This window comes from Chenopodium quinoa, unplaced genomic scaffold (assembly GCF_001683475.1).
Source record: "Chenopodium quinoa cultivar QQ74 unplaced genomic scaffold, ASM168347v1, whole genome shotgun sequence".
Lineage (NCBI taxonomy): Eukaryota > Viridiplantae > Streptophyta > Magnoliopsida > Caryophyllales > Amaranthaceae > Chenopodium > Chenopodium quinoa.
The window spans coordinates 446,043-467,781 of record NW_018743732.1 but is presented as its reverse complement, the minus strand read 5'-3'; the positions used below and the strand labels follow the sequence as shown (position 1 = coordinate 467,781).

Below are 21,739 nucleotides of genomic sequence, written 5' to 3'. Positions count from 1 at the left end.
GGTAATGCTAATAAGCATTTAATGTATTTCTTTTTTTCAGTACGGAGTATTAAGTTAGAAATTTATCAACAATTCGCAAGTAAATCGATGTAATAAATTTATAAGCGTGTCATTTATCTTCTACAAGTACACGTTGAGAATATATAGTTAGTAATAGGTAGTATAAGCCAACAACTCAACGATGTCCCCATCTCCAGTCCTCATCATCACCATCATCATGAGAGTCAGCGTTGTCATGGGATTCGTTCATTTCATCTTCATATAGTGGATCTTCTGATCGGTCAAATCCCATCGAGTCCTCAGATTTTTCCCATATATCACTCTCAGCTTCGCTTTCCTCTTCTGACTCACTACCAGATTTTGAACTCTTCTCCTCCTCGTCTGAAGACTCCTCTTCAGGATAATCGTTAGCTGGATGATCCTCAGCTGTCACCCCGTATGAGAAAATTTTGTGTCAGTACCCTGTAATCAATAGATTTATGGCAGACTTAGAAGAGATGGAAGAGATTACCATTGGAATCATCAGTTTCATAGTCCGAATAATCAGGACCATCATAGTGATCATCATCATCATCAACTTGGACCCTGATCAAGGGATTGTTCATAAGCAAAACCAGGGGAAATCAAATATTGATGACGTATTAAGCACATAAGTAAAGTTCCATACAAAGGAAAGGGATAAGATGCCTCTGTTTCATCAATATGTTCCTTGACTGTATACAGGTCGTACACGTATTCCTCAGCTGAATCTGCAAAGAGCATACGTAATTACGTATAATTGTATAGTAATAAATTTATCTTTTAGCTTACACCAAGATTACTAAAAAAGAATTACAGCTACAAAATACTCTCACAGAAAAGAATTATAGTAATGAATTTTAGCTTAGTCATACAGATAAGAAGATGAATTCCAGCTTAGTCACAGATAACAAGATAAATTCCAGCTTAGTCACACAGCTAACAAGATAAATTCCGTCACACAGCTAACAAGATAAATTCCATCACACAGCTAGCAAAATAAACAAAAACTTCACAACTGAATTGCAAAGCCGTCCCCTCTGGCTAATATCTTCTAACATATGACATAACAGCAAATAAAGCAACTTGAAATCTTTAAGGACTGTAACATAACAAAAGATTATGTACAAACAAACCATGTCTGGAAGCATAAGAAACAATGTCAGATTCGATCTCTTCAGCAGCACCAGGAACACACTCTCTTAATAGAGGTAAAAATTTACTGAGGATCTCCTGCTCTTCCACAGAGATTTTTCTGCAACGATCAAAGAATTTAGCATCCTTTCATTACACAATATTAAACAGGTGAAATTATATGAAGAGCACAGAGAGCTTTTATATATATATATATATATATATATATATATATATATATATATATATATATATATATATATATATATATATATATATATATATATATATATATATTTTGTTGATTGATAATGGAACTTAGGAAACTTACTCCTGTTTATTTATCATTTTAGAGGTCTCCTCTGTCTTGTCAACACGAAGAACATCATAGACACGACATACTTCATCCAAAGCCTCATCATGGATAGCCTTTTTATTGTGTGTTCTATGCTTCCATATTTGTTCAAAACGTGCACTTCTTGCTATTTCCTAACAGAAGCAAAATCACATGGATGGCAAATAAATGTAAGTTATAAGTATATCTATTTCAATTATGAATATACTATCAGAATAGAAACAAACTAAAATCAGTACAATGTTTCACTATACAATACATAGTAATTGTTAGAACTTAGAAGAATTGATTAGAAGGTGCTCCAGGAAGTGTGTGATGATGGTGAAGAACAGATGGGTTATGAATTATGATGCTTGTAGAGCTAATTATGATTTATACTGCTTCTCTCGTGGCTCAAAGAACAGGTAAAGCCAACAACTTCCGTAGTCATTGAGACAGTGAAGACGCTATAACACGCAGCATGATAAATGCTCACCCACTTGATGCCATTAAAAATTAAAGACAATAAAGTACCAGTAATGTCCAATGTGCAACATATTAAAGATTCCTACTGATGAATTGCATGATTTGCAATCCCACTAACAACACTACCTCTTGTTCTTGCTTTGCTTTGGACAATAGCTGGTCATGCTTCTGCAAAATTCAAAAATAAAACACAAAAAAGATAAGTGCTTTCAAAATAACCTCCTTACAAATGCATACAAATAATCCAAAACAAAAAGAGGGGGGTGGGGGGTTGTCACACATACATTCTCTTTCTGGAGAGTGCGCCTTCTCTCTTTAGTGCTAGCTTTAAACTTGGAATCGCCATCAGGAGTAGGTGGCTAAATAAAGAACAAATGCATAAGCGAAATTGGATAAGAAAACAAATCATTGAGAATTGGGTTACAGCTATTCACATATTTGAGTGTTAGACAATAGCAGGAATATATAGACAGCCACTACTAGCAAAGTAAAGGTGAAAAACAGAATATGAATCAGATGAAGCAGCAGATGCTACATAAATAATCACATTTTCTCCTGGGAGGAGAGAACACTAATCTAAAATAATGACGGCTAATTTAACCAAGCATCTTCATGCAAGATCTATTAGATGTTAGTCCATCAGGGGCAATGCCACAAGTCCAAAATATAAATTGAGATGCATAATCATTCACCACCTCTTCCGAAAATAACAATAGTGAATAGAATTCTGGGGCATCTAACAAACAGTGTCATTTCAATTGTTTGCCCCAACATATCCTCGCTTCCTACAACAGGCATTTTGGTTAAAATTGTGTACTCTAAATACCCAGGAGTTGCAACAACATGACACTTATCCAGACCAAAAGAAGGAATTTAGAGCACAAAACACGAAAGGTGCAAATTCGAGGAGGGGTGGAGGGGGGGGGGGGGGGAGACAGCAAGTTATAGAAAAACTAACCACAAAGGATTGCAGAAAGTGAATGCTAGCTTTAGCACTGCTAACAGTTTCGACATGTTCAACAAGGACCCTTTTGATCTGCAATTCCTCTGCCACAACCACAATCATATAGCAGAAATGACACAGGTAGTACTATTAGTAACACTCAATTACAAAACACTCATAAAATTCTCAACCTCCAAAGTTGCAATTTCAACAAAGTTTAAGCTAAACAAGCTATTCCAATGGAAAATCATTCCCAGAAAACAAAGTGTAGAATTCAATTACAAAACTAATTCACAACAATCACCAAAATTTAACCTAATTTTATAACAATCACCAAAATTTAACCTAATTTTATAACAGTCAAACCAAAATTGCAACAAACCTTGAGAAGAAGAATCAGAAATCGATAACTTCTGAAAATCGATTAACGGTCTTTTTACAGGTCTCTCATTAATTTCCAGCCCTAACATCGCATTGCATCATAAAAACATATTCTTTGTCAAATTAAATTTTGCAAATTCAAAATTAGAAAGTTAAAAAAAAAGGAGAGAGAACATACAGAAAGCTTCAAGAGGAGATTGATCAAGCTTGCGCTTAACCCTAACAACGACTGCCTTATTATCGCCATTGTTGTCGCTCGATAACCTTGAATTTGAAGAGCTTTCCCCAACTTCATCCTTCATAATTGACTCCATTTTCCTCTCTTTTTTCTACTTTAATTTAGAATTTGAGTTAGAAAGTTCGTCAATTTTGCCGAAAAGATGGAAATTTTAGATATAATTGAAGGGTTTAAGGGAGGGTTTTGCCCAGAATTTGTGAAAGAGCTCCAGAATTTCGACACAGTTTATTGGCATTTTCTTTATTTATTTATGTTGTTTGCGTTTATTTTCAACTGTTTTTGGATTTGTAATTTTTAATGGTAAAAAATTACTTGTACCTTTTTATAAAGGAGCTCTTAGCATACACGGTATCTTTTTTTTTCTTAGCTTTATTCGAATTATATAATCCTTGGAAAAAAGATCGATAGTCACCCAATCTTAGAAAACCAAAACTATAACATTGCAAGATTATGTGTATTCTAATTATTTTCTTTCACTTATAGATACGGAGTAGTAATAAAAGCCTAAACAATATAGGTAATAAAAAATCTAAAATATTATTAAATTATATAATTGCTTAATAAAAAAATAAAAACAAAGTACTTCATACTTGGTATATTGTTTGCATTAAGCCTTGAACATCAATCATGATTATACATTTGGTTTTGAATGTTCCTTTAAAATCAAAACCTCCCTAGTTAACTCCATTTCATTGTCTAAGGTTACATTGCATTTCACTTAACACCTTTATTATTGTAATCTCCTATACGTTAACTCTCCCTTCTTCCCTAAGCATTCATATCCTTCACTCTTTTTCTTTCGGTATAATCTTGCATGCAAAGCATCAACAATTTTCATCATACTGATCGAGTTCATGCACCTATGTGATCTATCTTCTTCTCTTCTTTGCTTTTTTTTTTTTTTCCTTGGAACTTTTTCTTTTTGATTTTTAAGCCTTTACTGTCAATGAAATCAATTGGAGGATTACATTTATTGGTTAGGTTAATTTGCTTATGGTATATGTTGCATGTTAAAAATTTAAGAATTTTGGAGTATATATCTAATATATTTCATGTTTAATTTGATTCATGTGCCACTGAAGATTATTAATGCACTTCGTAAGCTATGACCTGATTTCGAAGATTGATGACTTGATTACTTGAAAATATTTGCTTCGACAAATTAATTAATACAACATCAAGGAGCTAGACATTATTTTTTGTCACTTACACTCTTCTTCAACCTTTATAGGTATAATTGACACTTCTCTTTTTCCTTTTGAATTATTTTCTCCATAACATGATTTAAATTATTCCGTAGTATTCATTTATTTTTGTTGGCTACTTCTAATATGTATCATTGTATCCAAAACTACATACACACTCAAATTACAAAAAAAAAAAAAACGTAATATATTAGATGGTCAAAAGTCAATGATACGTATGAATTCATGATAACCATATTGCTTATTCCTATCTTAGAGATGGCCAAATGATTTCATAGGCTTTTCTAATTCAAGTGTATTTCCTATCTATTAAATTGGAATTATATAACATGCCTTGGGATTTGGGAAGAAATTGAAGATTCAGTGAGCTACGGAGTGTCCCTACTATTTTGGGGTATTAGAGCAACGGTGTGAACTCTCAAACTATTTAAATTTTCATTGGCCAAACTCCAAATAAATTTTGTTGCATTTGTGAAAAGAAAGCCAAGTGTTTGTTTTTTGCACGTCCTATCCTCCTGATTTATCTATCAATCAATTCGTTCATGTTTAAGAAAAGATAAGCAATTATGAAATGGAGGTTGCTTCCTTTTTCTTCTTTTGATTACTCGGGCAAAGCTTGTAACAGAGGTCTTAGCCAGCTTTGCTGCATCATAGTCCAAAGACGACTTCTTTTCTTTTGGCCTTTGCGTTTCATTGTTGTATAGGTTGATGATTCGGAGATTTCGGGGTAACTTTTAAACATGTTAATGAATTAACATAAGATGATGCGATCTAATAAGACACCTTTGAATGATTTATAAGAAAATTTTGGTTGGCTAACATGACAAAATATTTTTTGTAAACTTCTTATTTTCATGGATATTAATTTGCTTTTCCATTTTAGAATACTTATAATAGTCTGTCGAATACAATTTGTCAATGCACAATTTTAACCATAAATGTACTTCGTACACTAATTTATTATTAAAGACTAATGACATACAGTTATAATTATACGATAAATCTACCTGATAATTGTAGCCATATTGCTGTTTTTTATTATGACTCAATTTACACCGTCTTTTGTGCTTAATGATTTCTCAACTGTTTTTACCTGTAGTTGGTCCTATTACTTTAATCAATCAAAGCATAGTCACAACTCACAAGTATTATCCTTTTCACACTAGAAGTGGAAAGATGCTTAACTCTTGAATGTCCATTTTACTATTTTTGCGTAGAGGCTTTAATTTGCTTCACGTTGCAGTTGATTGCTTCATATAAAGCAGGCCAGTTCTATGAGAAACTATTGGGCCGCCACCGTAATTTAGTGACACGCTATAAAGAAGCAGTGCAAATCGGAACATGAATAAACCATGTAGAAGAAGAGTGTAACATAACATAAAGATTATAAGTTTTGTCCTCTTTTAATAACGGAAACCTTAAACCTTTAGCATTTTACTTTCTATGTTTCATATATTTCAAAATTATGTACTTGTATTGCGTTATCTTGTTAAGATTGTACCGTATATAATGTATATGCTTTAGTTTATAACGCCTATGAAAATGAAATAGCAGTACTGTCACTTTAGGTATATAATAATAAATGTACATAAATTGCCTTGACTTAAAAGAGGAAAAAGTTCCTTAACAATTCCGGAAAACTTGTCTAAGTTTAGTGACATGATTAGTTCAGTGTTAGCAACGCAATTAATGCTATACTTTGTATTAAGACAATTGATTGGTCTCTCTCTTGACTACCATGTTTTTCTCTTCACACCTGTTTCTAATTCTCTAGTCAGGAACAAAGATAATCTGTAACAAATATTTTTACATCATAGTCAAAATATTTACATCATCATAGTCGTAATCATAATCATAATTATATTTAGCCTGTCGAAAATCCTAGAATTATCGCTTAATGAGATTAATTACAGTTGGTTCTGTTAATTTGATTAGCAAGTTTAGCCATAAATAAGATTTTCTCATTTCATTACTGGGACCCTATGATATGTGTGGGTGGTTCTAAATAATTACCCTTGCAGGCGGCGTCTCACTATTCTGTTGATAAAGACATATTATATGATAGGCTTGAAATTAATGGCAGAAACTCTTGTATGTGTAACAGGTCGCAACTAATTTTATCGATACATCCAACTGGGGTCCAACTGGGGTTCGAAGTGACTTGTTATATTGTTGAGGGTGATAAGTTTTCATATTAGATCAAGGTGACCTACTGCGTGTCTCACTTATAGACCGATCACACTCAAGACTGAGTGGACAATATAGGGCCGTATATCATGCTCATGGTTATGGAATAAGATTGGGAAGAGCAAAGATTTAACCCAACAAGAACCCAAGATAAGATCATCCCAACCCCAACCAAGAAAGGAATTTAAGTAGTTGCCCATGATATAATATATGGCATGCATGCACATGCTTGTACTCACATCAAATATTAATGCGTGTGTATTACGATCACTCATGATTTTTCCATTAATCAAGCTCGTACATCAACATTAAAACTGAAGGTGGTGGTAGATAAAAATCCACATTATATTTTTTCCAGCCACAATATATAGTTTTGTCCAAAACTACTTACATATCTTTCTAGCTCTTTGTCTTTCATTCACATCCTTTCCCTCTCAAAGAGGGCTCTCTTATATGTACTTGAATTTTGCCTATAAAGAAGGGAATAATAGGGTAGATCAAATATTCGAAATATAGATTTTGGTCTAAGAAAATATATAAACCCACCTAGCCACTACAGCCATATCATGACTCGAAGCACAGCTCTTCAATGGCTAAGCTTGGTGGGTATTATATGGCTTCAATCGATAAACGGAACCAATTCTAACTTCCCTGCTTATTCTTCTCAGCTAAAGCAACTCCTTTCCATATCCCAACTGCAACTCAACAACCTTGCACTTGCATCTGATGCAGGGAAGCTCTTTGGTTGGTTTGCTGGCATTGCTGCCATTTACCTACCTTTGTGGCTAGTTCTTTTAATTGGTTCTTCTCTCGGCTTGATCGGCTATGGTTTGCAGTATCTTTTCCTCACCCACCATATTACTTTCCTTTCATACTGGCATATATTCTTTCTCACAGTTTTAGCTGGAAACGGCATTTGCTGGATCAACACAGTTTGTTATCTGGTTTCCATACAAAACTTCCCCTTTCATAGGCAGGCTGCTGTTGGTCTGAGTACTTGCTATTTAGGATTAAGTGCTGTAATTTATACTGCAGCTGTTGGTGCGTTTTCTTCTAAGCATTCTAAAAAAGCTGAAGAATATATGCTTTTCAATTCTCTCTTTCCTTTAGTAGTTAGTATCATAACTGCACCCTTTCTCCGGCATATTGATAATGATAAGCCTAAGAGGGTTGGACGTGGGTTTTTTGGTGTTCTAGTGATAACAATAGCCACTGGAATATATGCTGTAATGAGTAACTTGGGACCAATCTCAAGGAAGTCCTCACCGCGGTTTAAGGTGGTTGGTTTAGGAGTCTGTCTAACAGCACTGTTACTAATTCCTATGGCAGAATTTTTTGTTCATATATTGGAAGAAAAATGTCGTATTAACAGGGAAAGACGAGTATGCGATCTTACAACTGATGCAGATGAAGTAGATGATCAGCAAGATGTTGAGAATCGAATCAAAGATCAGAGTGATAATATTGTTGAAGTCAAGCAAGAAATTTGTGCCATGGAAGAAATTGGTGTCAAATTGATGCTGAAGAGACTGAATTTCTGGTTGTACTTCTTCATATACATTTCTGGTGCCACTCTGGGACTGGTTTATCTAAACAACTTGGGACAAATAGCAGAGTCTCGAGGCTATGCTAGGATATCTTCTTTGGTCTCATTAGCCTCTGCATTCGTGTTTTTTGGCCGTCTCTTGCCAACTGCCCTCGACTATGCCTACTCCAGGTATGCTTCAACTAGCAAACTTACTACTATATATATTCCAGGACACGTTGTAATAAAACTAAGTGTGTCTTGGCTAATCCCTGATGTTGTTTGGTTGACATCCCATCCAGTGGAGGAAGTTGCTTACTTAGTTCTCCCCTAGGTAAGTAAAACTTCCCACGGAAATGAGTTAAACCAAACAATTCTTAGCGCATCCTGCGAAGTGAAACTGATCTTTGATTTACTATGTATTTTTTGTCAAGCAGGAGCAAGTGCATGGTTCCAGGGCCGGCCTCTATAGGAGTTGCAATGATGCCAATGGCAGCAGCATTCTTCTTGCTCATAATAAATAATAGCAACCTTTTACTTCATTTCAGTACAGCAATTATAAGTTTTTCAACTGGCATAATCACTGCCATTTCAGTTTCTACAACAACAGAGCTTTTTGGACCCAACAATTTTGGAGTGAATCATAATGTTGTGGTCGCAAATATCCCTCTAGGGTCCTTCCTATTCGGAGGGTTAGCAGCACTTTTGTATCGTAAAGAAGGAGATGGGCATGGCAGATGCTTGGGTCTGCAATGTTACAGCAAAACCTTCGGCATCTGGGGATCCCTATGTTCCTTAGGAATTGTCCTTGCTTTAGTACTTCATTTTCGCACTCGCAAATTCTATTTGCAGAGGTTGTAGCCTTGTAGGGGCAGAGTAGCATATATATACATATAAATGCTTTTTTTTAGGAAGAATACTACTATACTAAACACCATATAGGATTTGTTGTCTTTTTTGACAGCCCAATATACTAGACTAGATACTAACCAGGTGCATGTATTTTCCTGCACTTTCTGGGTTGTGTATACTACAGTGAAGTCATCAAATTCTCACTTAATTTGACATGTTGTGTTATTGTGTTAAGTTGGGAGGAGTGTTAGTACTAGCAAATGTAGGTAGATTTTTAGTAGATCTACTACATACATGCATGAGAAATTCATGACTTGCAGTTTCAACAGTTCTTTCCGTTTTTGGGTGTATTTCTTCAATCCATATGATTCAGAAAATCGCCCACTCTAAATTCAAACCTGAATTGGTTTTCCTAAGTAAAAACACCGAGAATGGTGCTACTATCAGCACATACATGCAATGTGTCAACACACAGCTTCCATGGGACCATAATAAACACGCACCCCTCTATGTGCGGTTTGGGATCACCAAACTCTCCCCACTCCCCCGGTTGATTCAAAAACCTAAGACAAGAAATTATTCCCCCAAGTCTCCTACTACTAAGCTATTAAAACAATCGTGTTATATCATTGTACATAGTACTCGTAGTAGCTAGTATCAATTCACCAGGCTTAAGGAACAGCAGGTAACATCACAAAAAGTTCCGAAGCCTGTAAAGTGTGATTTGGCCTTTGGGAGTTAGGTAGCTGAGGCATAATCAACATTAAATTGGGCATCTGCCCAGGTGATGTATAAGCGTATGAATTTCAACATGTCACTCACTCTTACAAACTAATAAATGCATACTCTCTCCGTTTTTCTTTTAAGCGTACTTGTTGCACTATTCACTAATGACTTTGACTGAATTTTTCAATGTGTATTTTCATTATATCAACATGTTGAAATTTATAAAAATGGGTATCTTAAAGTTGTGTATCAGCAAATGTATTGGTCACCTTACTGCTGCACTTAAAAACACGAATCCCTTGAAAGCAGAAGAAAGATTTATATTAGGACATTAATTCATTAAAAACAAGTCATTTTTTCACGTCTATAAAAAAAGGTTCACATTTGTTTATTTTATGCTTATATTGTCCTCATCAAAGATCGTTATGTGACATTGCCAAAGAATCTAAAGAAACAATTCATCTTTACATTTTCAAAAACTTAATAGAAAAAAAAAAAAAAAAAAAAAAGAAATAGATTCCCAATGTGTTGGTTTTGATAATACTCCATAATGTTTTTAACAACATTCGGCTCTTTTTGCTTTTTTGTAAAATCATTTTCCAACTATCATTCCTCCATTTTCCTTTGTTTGTTTGTTTGTTTTTAAAGAGTGAAAAACTCATATTTTCTTCTTTACCTATCAATTCGCTCCTCTTCCCCCCCCCCCCCCCTCTTTCCTTTTACTCCCATTTTCTTGTTTTCTATAAGTTTCCTATATTCAAACAAACAAACAAAAAAACCCTTTTCACAATCTATTCTCCATCAAAAATGATTTTCTTTAGAAAATAATGTTTCATAAGACAAATGGAGCCTTCAAGGAAAATTGATAGCTTTAATCAAGGTTTAGAAAAATAGTGTTAAAATCATGGTTTAGAAAAATATTTCTCTATGAAGTTCGAAAAGACTTGTCAAACATAGCTGGAAATACACCTAGCTCAAAACGACAAATCTAAATTGAAGAAGTCCAAATACAGAAGTGTATATTACTGGTCCAGACTTCAACAGAAAAAAAACTAAACTGTCATGTAAATGATCAGGACTTGACAGCAATATAACATTAACAAATATATTCAGATGTTCAAACAAGTTAGAAATTTATCAATTATAGTCTTAACACAGAATGATGAAATGGCATACTGGCCAAAAGAAGTAGAATGAATAGCAAGGCATAAGAACCATTCATATAACAGAGTTGATCGTACGAAACAAGGCATTACAAACCTTTGGAGGAGGTTATTCCCATTTATTGCACTTCAAATTGACACTTTCCACATCTGTGCTTGTGTAGTCGTGTTTCCGTGTACTAAGAGGAGTAAGCTAAGGGGACCTATCACTGGGTCTGCAACTCCTAATCCTATCGACCCTAATCAGTTCAAATGAGCTACATTTTGATTCAATTGGAAATTTAGATTCTTATGGAAATTTCATAGTAGCCTCAGGTGCTTTAATTCAATCAAATTTGGAAGCATTTTGATGTGACCTATTGCTATTAAATCCACACCCTGTATCTAGCCACGTAACATGTATGATTTACAGTGCGTGACTCAGAGACAGTAATGCGGTTGTTCCCTTTCTGGTCGCATATCATCAAACGGAATTGAATGGTCATATTTGTATTTAGAAATACTCTGTAGTCCCGTCGTCTCCTAAACTAGAGGCAGCCTAGGGAATAAAGAGATTACAAAGGGATCGAAGAGAAATTAGACGAGTACATGTCCTTAGAAGGGAAAAAAAAAAAGTAGGTTTGAACTACTAAGTAATATAATGAAAGGAATGTTTTAGCAATAATCAATATCAACAAGGTTGGACCACGAAACTAAAAGCCTAACATCATCTCTCTGAAGAGGTACATCATTGTAGGCTTATCAATGAAAGAAAGACTTATATCAAATACCAAGAATTAATACTGTAGCAAACTTCACAGAATCTTTAAATGTTATAATCATTTGAATGAACTGAAGAACCTTAGATTATTGATTATTTCCAACTGTTGATGTGAACTATAACTTCTATGGCTACAGGCTTCTAATGTTCCTATATGTCTCGCGCATTGCCAAGCAAAGCTTGGTCTGGTGGAAAAATTGTGGGATCAAATCCCGTATTATCCATTCCTAAGGGGCATTATACCCCCCTCCACGGCTCCACCCATTCTTAAGGGACATTATCCATTCTAATATGGGTTTGTTGACTTATGCGTGACTCCGGCTTGATATAACCTCCTTACCTCAACAAAAAATAATAAATTTAAAAAGTAAAATAAGCCAATCACACTAGTATACCTACATGAAAATTAAGATTTCTTTTAGTTTTGAAATTAGTTTGAAAAAGTAACAAAATTAAATTATGAAAGTCTATTGTGTTGAAGAAATTTCAAAGTCAACCCAAGGTCAAGCTCTTGGTCTCTTGGATGTATCCAACGTCATTGTGATGTCTTAGTAACATCATGCAAAAAGACCACAGACCCACACGTTAAATGGAAGACCTAAAAGAGTAAAAGTTGGGCCCAACAAACATAAACGCCGCCAAATAGGTTGTACACTTGTACTGCTGTAGGCAAATGATTCTTTACATGAAAATAACTGTTTATGATTTATGCATGTACCATGAATCCATGATACACCACAATTGGGCATCCATATGATACCTACATGCCCATCATAAATTAGAAACCACATAATACTTCTTACTCCGTATTTGTTTCATAGAAAAGAAAACAAGAAATATTGACGATAAGAAAGTTGAATGGTCTTCGTAAAAACTCGTACTTTCTACAGTTCGGTGTAATTACGAGTCTACTGCCATATTCAGCAATAATAATTTCTAAGTAAACGGAATTTTAACTCGGTCAAAACTTTTTTTTCTTCTGAAAGTAAAACATAAGGTTTGGTATAATATTACTCAAAATACAAAGATTTTCAAATTCAAAGGCAGTGTATTAGAAAAGTTAGAAAAAGTGTAGCTGATTTCAGTGGAGATGTAAAATATTACTCAAAATACAAAGATTTTGAAATTTAAAGGCAGTGTATTAGAAAAGTTAGAAAAAAGTGTAGCTGATTTCAGTTGAGATTAGCTATTAGATTCAACATTCAAGTGATTTTACTTCTTTCTAACTTATAACAACTAACAGACACTGTAATTGATAACATCTAATATTGCCTAATGGAATTCGACCGCCCATTAATTTTTTTTTTCTATCCGAATTAATTCTTGCAACAACCGTCCAGCAGGGCCCTATTGTCCCTATCAACGATAACTTCTGTTGAGGGAGCCTTCATTTTTATTGAAAAAACACACACACACACACCTCCAATTGTTCCATATTAATTCTTCTCATGTGTAATTAGGTTAGAGGAGCTTCTCAACCTTGAGCCATTAATGACTAGTAGTTGTTGGTTCTAAATTGTACATAGTTGGTAGCTTGGTACTCATTTTATAACAAAAAAAAAAAATACTTGATACCACAAAAAGCTTAAATTCTAGTTTATAAAAAACAAAGGCAATGCTATATGCGCTACATATAAGCATTAAATACACATTCTAAAATAGTGTAAATTAAGGAATTTAAGACAAAAACACGCGTAGAACAGTGTAATTAATGTTTATTTTATCAAATATTTACTTTTTTTTTGTTTACACATGTTTTTAGAAAAAACAAGCATTAACTACACTAATTTACGCGTGATTTTATCATGAATTCCTAACTTTGCAAAATTTAAGAAGTGTATATAATGCTTATATGCAGCCCTAACCCCTTAAAGCTGCATATAGCATACCCTTAAATTAATACTCTGTACTAACTAAGCATAATTTAGTACCAACAAGGTTTTACTAGAATCATTAACGACTTGTAGTACTAGAAATTGAAAAGTTGTCAATTAAGTTGCATAAAGCTTGCTAATGCTAGAGACCTTAGCTTGCTACTGTTGAATTTCTCCGTTCCTAGATAATACTATAATAGGTCACTTTCTAGATTAAGTTAACTAATTACAAACCATATCACCCTTTCAACATTGTTATGATGAAGATGTATATCTTTGAAATGTAAAGGTCAATTATGGTATTTTTAACTCAAATCCTTAAAAATGACCATAATGGCCTTTTGGAGACAGCTTAAAAACTTTCTTCAAGAAAGCTTCACCTTCAAATTTGGGGATTTTTACAGATGCTTCATTATTTTGATCTTGTCAAGAGATGAGAAATAAAATTCTATAAGCTTCACCTTCAAAATAAGAAATTGGGAGATGAAAAGGGGGCTAGAGAATGGTGATAATATGCAATTATGCATAAGATGAAAGATAGTAAACATTAGAAAGAGGAAGGAGTGTCTCACAATAATGCATGCAAAAGGCATTAGATAAGATAATCATCATTGGTCAGAACATAGCTTTGTGTCTAGAATAATACGTGGTTGGGGTCCTTCTATCTAATCACATTGATTTCATAGCTAACCAAGACCCCATAGGATGCATAGATGAAGAATGTTTGCATCTATTGTAGAGGACCACACAATTATTTCTAAGGGTTTCTTCTACTAATTTGGCGAAGTTAAAGCAAGAGAAGCCTACTTCTACCATCCCTTCTTTAAATGTGTGTAGTTACAAACTTATCAAAAAAGTAGTACTAAAATCTAAGTTTGCAATTGAGCCATGAGAACTGAACATCATTTAGGTTCTACCCAAATGCAGGGCTGACTCCTTTAATCTAATTCAAAGCTCTTGAATAGCAAGGGTAAGCAGGATTCTCCAAGTATTGTGTTGTGTGGCAGACGGGCAAGACATCTAACTGAATACAATTTTGAAGCTAAAGTAGATCTTTTTAGATGCAAGTGACCCTAATACCACCCTATGAGCAAGAGTTGGTCACATCTCATCCTCAGTATACAAGTTTTACAGTATCTTGACTGTTTGAGAAACTTGAAGACTTGCAATTTTAGTCAGAAATTCTACTGAGATGTTTTTAGGTTCATAGGCTGTATTGGTGGCTGACAATAAATAAACAAAATAAGTCAGATGGGTTTCTCAACGAGTCTTTCTGGAGATTGCTAATGCAGCATGACCACTCACAAAAAGTACATTATGTATCCTTGGTCATTTTATATAAAGAATCTAGAATTAAGCATAATTCATTCACGATTGCATCTGTCATGACAAAATTATTTTACATGGTAACACAGAGACCAAGTAAAACAGATTTAGATGACAAAGCAACCAAAAACACAAGTCTGTAAGACTCCACAAGGGTTGAAGCAGTAATTTATATATATGCAAAAGAACACTGAGTAGACAAGTAGTATTTAAGGTGATAATAGATATTCATCAAAAAATTATAGACAAGAGGAAATCCCAATCTTCAGATACAACAAATTGGCTATAATCCATATACCACTTTGCACAGCCTAACAGCAGAAGACAATGCTGAATGCAAGAGCAATAGATAAGCTAGGTAAGAAGACGAAATTCAGAAGAAAAAAAAACCTGCAGCAGCAAGATGCCCATGCATAACAAAGCTCCTGATAGACCAGCACCCATGATTTGTCAGATTTTGAGTTGTTATATTCATGTCATATCATTCATCTAATGCTCCAGTTTTCTGCAGGTAAGCATATATCAAAAATGCCACATTGGTGAGTATATCGAATTTTTAGACTCAGCTAACTATAAACTTCTACTATTACTGAGAAAGATTTCCACTAAAATCTAATGTAACATTCCCATCCATTACAGGATAATGAGCTATGTTGAGATCAAAACTCGTAAACTTGGCCATATATATATATCAAAACAATACAGTCACAATGTCATTATTGTTGTTAAATTAGCTTAAAAAACTTTTATAAGAATGTCATTTGAAAATTGAGAAATAGCAATGAATTTAATAAATTTAAAATAAAAAAGCTTACCTCTATAGTAACTATCCTGTTTAACCTGTTTTGAAACTCTTCATTCCACGCATTCCAGGCATTTCTGACTTCATCCAACTCTGATTCAGGTATGCTTGCATTTGCATCCAAAATCTCAAGCCATTCCTTCCAGGGAGACTTATGAGGATCCAAAAACTTAGCAACTTGAGGTAGCATCATAGTTACATAGAACTTATCTACTACATTTTTTATCTCTTCAGAATTAACTAATATTCGCATCTCTGGCCTTTTTTTATTCCCAGGTTGTTTCCTCAATCTGAAGTCATTTCCTCTCAAAACTAAAACTTCTGATGGAGCAAGAGGTAGGACAATTCTTGAGAACTTGTTGAGTGATAGCTTGAGAATATCTCTGGGGAACAATCCACGCTTAACTGCTATAGCAGTGCCAACCATTTTGCGGATCTGCCCAATTTACAAGGTTATAGTGACTGACCAACCAAACAACTAAAATGGAATCAAAATTGAAAATAGAACAAAGGAATCAAACTAATAAATTTATACCAATGAAGCCACTCACTCACACAGAACGTATCTTAAAAAAAAAAATTACTCGAACAAAGAGCCAGCAATCAGGTTCACATAATTCTCAATTTATATGCATCAGGTTGGTCCTAGGTTTCAAACACAAATGAAATTTCTCTTAAAGGTAGTCTAGTGTTATGATATGTAGAGTAAATAATAGCATTGAATCACACTAAAAGAATATTACTATCTAGAAGGATTCTACTTAAAAATTACAAAGTATATGTATTACTAAAGCAGCCCAGGAGATCCACCCACCAAGTCCAGTTCAACCAATGAGTTAAAGCTGTGGATAGACTTGCACGAAGTTGTACATACCTTTCCTTGAACCAGTAAACTTGTTGAAGTAGAATAAGCCCCAAAAATCAAGTCAATACATAACCATTACTTTAACTATATCTAGGCTACACAAGCAACCCAAAGAAAAAATCAGGGAGAAAAGATAGCTCTCTACCTAGTCACTGCATCGTGCTACGCAAATAAATCACATAATTTGTCAATTGGAAATCAGAAGACCAATGAGCTAAACAAGCTACAGTATTTTTCCAAGTTTTTAACACTATAATATCTAATATTTGCAGCATGGTGCAGACTACAAGTAAAAGATAAATAATCAGAGTATGAAACTTAAAGGAAATAAAAGCAATCAACAGAGGCTTACTTGATGCAGCATGAAAGACTCCCCGCATATTGAGAGCTCCACAAAACCCAGGTCAAGTGACCTCTCCAACTTGCCACAAGAACACTGAAATATCTTCCTCCAATGAGCAGAACTGAGCTTGTCCGCCTCATCACGTTCATGAAGCCATCGAGCCTTAATGACTACTGTAGAATCATTCTTTTCTGACTCATCACCATGGCCATCTTCAGAGTCAAACAACGCATCAAGATCACCGTCATCTGGCATATTAGTAATAAGTTCTTCATCACACAATGCATCTGCATCATCAACTGAGGAATGACAATCAGCATTGTTATCCTCAACCTCCATAAGGGGAGGCTTATCAGATATTTTGTGTCTTCTATTTGCACGTCCTTTTAGTGGCTTTCGTCGGTATTTAGACCTAGCTGTATAGTTATGAAAAGGGTATTCTCCCTGCAAAATGCATCTAAAAACAGTAAACTAACAGCACTTGTGTGAATCAGCCAAGAAAACCATAATACAGTATACAGAAACCAAAAGGCATTTAAAGTCCACTAAGTAAATTTCTAAAAATAAATAGTAGCATGCATAAGGAATATAGGCAAGCAGAAATGGTTCAGAACTTGTGCATCACAGAGGATCTAAATGGAGAATCATGGGACAGATCGGCACACCCATCCACTATCTCTACTCAAAGGTGTGAGGACTGAGGGGTAAGCATAATCTTTAGAATATTTTCGCTCATGACCCATTCCCCATATTTTCAATTAAACTTTAAGAAATACTCCTTTAAACAACATCACACACCCTGGTCAAAAGTGAGGGAAGGGGGAGTTGGTGTATGCCATTTGGATTTAGGACAAGAAAGGTAATTACAATGTACATATGATATAATAAATCTCAACAATAACAGCACTACTCCTACTCTGTTGAAAGTTGGAACCCCTTTTTTTATCCATATGTTAGTTGTCTAACATAGGAGAAGAGGAGATAAAATAAATGCTTTATAAGCTTTATAAGTTACTCCTATGACCAAATGGTTTAAAGATGGAACTTCCTATAGGCTAGCAAGTGGAATAAACTTTCCTCCTTATTGGGTTGCCAAACCCATTTCACATTCTCAATAAGCTTAAAGACTTAACATACTCAACAATAAGAAAACAATGATACGTGGAAGAGCAGACCCATCATATTCACATGATACATTACAGGGTAAATGTAGTTTGTTCATCATTTAACCTTTGGCTTCAGCATGAGCCACAAATGCAAATGAAGAAATTGAATGTCATAGATGATAAAGAATTATGATACAAAGAGAGATACCTCGAATATATTTAGAATTTCATTGAAGTCTTTTATATGATAGTCAATTTCAGCAGAAGAGGAGTGACTTGTTATTCCAATAACTTCAGCCGGAAGAAGGTAGGAATAATTTCGGACATGACATTCCCGTCGAGGATCAAAGCTCCTAGTAAATAAGATTGAATTGTGTTGAGAGAGATCTGTGCTGTCTAGTTTGACACGCATATGCACTTGGCCAGCACATTTTGCATACGTAAACACATAGTTTAAAAAACAAAGAATAAAATTCTTGAATAGACACACCCCTGATTTCAAAGGTTCCATCCCAAAATTTACTACATCATGGGTGAGAAAGGACAAGGAGAAAGGGGAGGTAAGATGAAGGGTGGAAAGGACTGCACTTGCATTTATCTTCCAAATGGTTTATTAAAAAGAGGGAGGGAAATGAATCCCTCCGATTTCCTTTCCCATCCCATATCTAAATAAGGGAAAATGGATTCATCATTTTCTTGTCCCTCCTTCCTCCCTCCAAATTCCCTTGTCCAAATACACACAACTAAGGAAGAAACTTTAAGATTGAACGACTTTTCATCTTCAAAATGTCAAGACAAAGGGGTAAAAAGACTATAGAATTGATGCTGCCCCATATATAGTGTTCAATAAAGATACTCACCCAAAGGTTTTGTTACATAGAAGTTTAGAGCTAAATTGTTAGATGATCAATCAATCAATCAAAGCCTTAATCCCATAAGTGGGGTCGGCTACATGAACCACAAATCATACACATGAGAAAAATTATGTTAAAGGCTACACAGTAATTGAGCCAAATATTTGCTGCTATGAAGAACAGTGCAAGGAGATTGACAGTACCTTTGAGAAGGTAAAATACTAAACACTCTTATATCATCAGGGAGATGAGAGTTAACATGGTCCGCGAGAACGAGACCATTGGGGTCATTCATCCACGCATAATCAGGAATTTCCAATTTCAAAGATATCGTTGTGGCCAGTGAGTGAACCTAGAAACAACAATCAACAAAAGGAACTTCAGATTATTCCAGCATTGCATTGGGGAAGTGACATTAAAGTTGAGAGGTGTCTAGCTTACTCCTTTATCAGTTCGGCTACTCCTAGCCCAGGCAATCTTATGTAAGTTACCATAATTGGTTTCATTGATGCCACCTACTTTGTAAAGAGCATTTTCCAAAGCTTCTTCAATGGCTACAATTGAGAAAATGCAGCACTTAAGAAAGCTATACTTGACAGTTCTAGGATTCTAGCAATTGCAGTGCAATTGACAAACACACACACATTCCACTGATCTTGGGGTGCTCGTAACGAGTAGCAAACCGAGATGACCCCCAAATTCTAACAGCCCAAGTGCCCAACAATATTGCAACTAGTAACAACAGGTAGCAAACAAGCTATAGACTAATGTCTTGAATCAAATTGGTATGGTTTCTACTCTAAACCCCATAAACCAAGTGCATTGAGAGTGATGAATTCCATAAATTTATTCAACAAAAACACAATTAAAAAACCTTTAAACAATTTTTTTACTTGTATAAGTAGAACAAAAGGGAAATTAAGACAGAAAACAAACTTACTGGGAACATTTTCTTCTCGTTGCTTCTGCAAACCTAAATTAAACCCAGAAAAACAACAAAATTGAAACAAATTTCAGAAAAAATAGATCAAGTTTGAAGAATAAAAAAGGGAAGATGAGAGAGAAAAGGGTGAAATGACCTTTGTAGTTGGAACCAACATAACCGACTCGCATGACCACTTTCTTCTTCCGGAATGCCTCCCATTTCGAAGGCGAAGCGATTAATTCCTGAGTTTGAGAAATCTGGGGTTGAATTTGAGGTTCTTGGGTTTGAGTAGAAGCAGAAATTGAAGGTGATGAAGAAGTAGCAGAGAAATGAGCAAGTAGATGAATATTATGGTTGGAGAGAGAGAAATTCCATGGATATGACAAGGGTTTAAGTCTGCCATTTCTCCACGAAGTTGTTAATGGAAGACGCAGAGACCAAACCGCCATTTTATGGTTTTGTAGTGATATCAAACAATGGCACTGCAAATGAAGTGTGAGGTACTATATCCAATATTCGTGTAGAGGCTACGTTTTCCGGCCCATGTTTTGGATTTTGATGGCTCGAATGCTAATAACGGTATATTAATTTAATTCTAATCATCCCGATTTCAAGAGATTTTGGACCAATTCACATTATCAGTTGGTTCTTTAAATACCGGAAAATATATAAATAAATAAATAAATAATAATAATTAACTCAAACTTGATATAAAACTAGGTTAATTATAATTAGATTTTTTACAAATGTAATACAATTGGTAAATTTGACATAGCAAAGTAGGGTTTACCATTGAACTTTGAATTCAAATTAAACATGACAATCGTGCACTAGTTAAGCTAATATTCTGTATAAATTTATTTAGTGTGGCTTGTAATCTTTTAAAAGTTACATCTTAATTGAGAAAGATTTGTGTTAATTTATTGGGTTCAGATTAATGTGTATGTTTGATGAATAAACTTGTGTCATATGAGTATATAACTTGTTTGATTGGTTCTCAAAAAAAATATAACTTGTTTGATTAGCAAGTTGGATTAGAGTTAGGTATAAGAGATTCAACTTAATAGCTTGCACTTTTGACATGAACTCAACATGACTCGATTTATTTCATGACACTAACTTCAAGGCTCTAATAGCATTAGATATCTAGACTATGTGCATGTCGTACTTTTGAAAGTTGACTATCACATAGGTTTGGCCTTTTATTTTTAAAATGGATGGATTATGAACAACTAGGTTTAGTCCAAATATAGTAAGTATAAATCTCTCATGAAGTCATGAGTAATTGAGCCAAAAAGGTGAGAACAATCGTAAATTGGAGAGAAGAGTTGGATGCATTTTATATTGGAAGGTAACTCCATCAATCTATTAAACCAAAGCTCAAAAAGTTTTGGTTAATAATGTAATCAGTGGTATATATTGGCATAATCTAGTTTTCCTCTTTTCTTGTGTGTATGAGTTGACGAGTTTCTAGACAAAATGTTAGAGTCCAACAAGCTTCGTACATCTCTTACTTAAGTTTTCTAGGACTTAAAATAGATTATTAAGTTTAGGTTAACTTAATGTCTACTAGGAGAATGTTATAATTAAGGGACAAAAAAAATAATTTAGAGAGCAAGTGATTAATGAAATCCAACTTCTTACCCATTGCTTTAGGTGTTGTCCTAGACTCATTGTACCATAACTTGTTTT

At 34.5% G+C, this 21,739-nt stretch overlaps 3 protein-coding genes across 3 annotated transcripts; 1 reads left to right on the top strand and 2 right to left on the bottom strand.

The window, feature by feature from the left end:
• Positions 1-90: 90 nt before the first annotated feature.
• Positions 91-3,870, bottom strand: LOC110684664 (RNA-directed DNA methylation 4-like). The gene is made up of 10 exons (XM_021861099.1): positions 3,475-3,870; positions 3,298-3,378; positions 2,931-3,019; positions 2,257-2,331; positions 2,099-2,140; positions 1,484-1,641; positions 1,155-1,273; positions 668-749; positions 512-585; positions 91-426 (listed from the first exon to the last, which is right to left on the bottom strand). The coding sequence occupies exons 1-10, from the start codon at positions 3,608-3,610 to the stop codon at positions 176-178; spliced, it is 1,107 nt and encodes a 368-aa protein (XP_021716791.1). The 5' UTR covers positions 3,611-3,870; the 3' UTR covers positions 91-175.
• Positions 3,871-7,239: 3,369 nt separating this feature from the next.
• LOC110684660 (protein NUCLEAR FUSION DEFECTIVE 4-like) lies at positions 7,240-9,665 on the top strand. The gene is made up of 2 exons (XM_021861095.1): positions 7,240-8,643; positions 8,889-9,665. Exons 1-2 carry the CDS (start codon positions 7,493-7,495, stop codon positions 9,310-9,312), a joined length of 1,575 nt encoding a protein of 524 aa, XP_021716787.1. The 5' UTR covers positions 7,240-7,492; the 3' UTR covers positions 9,313-9,665.
• A 5,647-nt stretch (positions 9,666-15,312) lies between these two features.
• Positions 15,313-20,579, bottom strand: LOC110684659 (putative tRNA pseudouridine synthase). The gene is made up of 8 exons (XM_021861094.1): positions 20,202-20,579; positions 20,063-20,095; positions 19,564-19,676; positions 19,326-19,474; positions 18,477-18,621; positions 17,172-17,606; positions 15,968-16,390; positions 15,313-15,657 (listed from the first exon to the last, which is right to left on the bottom strand). Exons 1-8 carry the CDS (start codon positions 20,494-20,496, stop codon positions 15,634-15,636), a joined length of 1,617 nt encoding a protein of 538 aa, XP_021716786.1. The 5' UTR covers positions 20,497-20,579; the 3' UTR covers positions 15,313-15,633.
• Between the last annotated feature and the right edge of the window lie 1,160 nt (positions 20,580-21,739).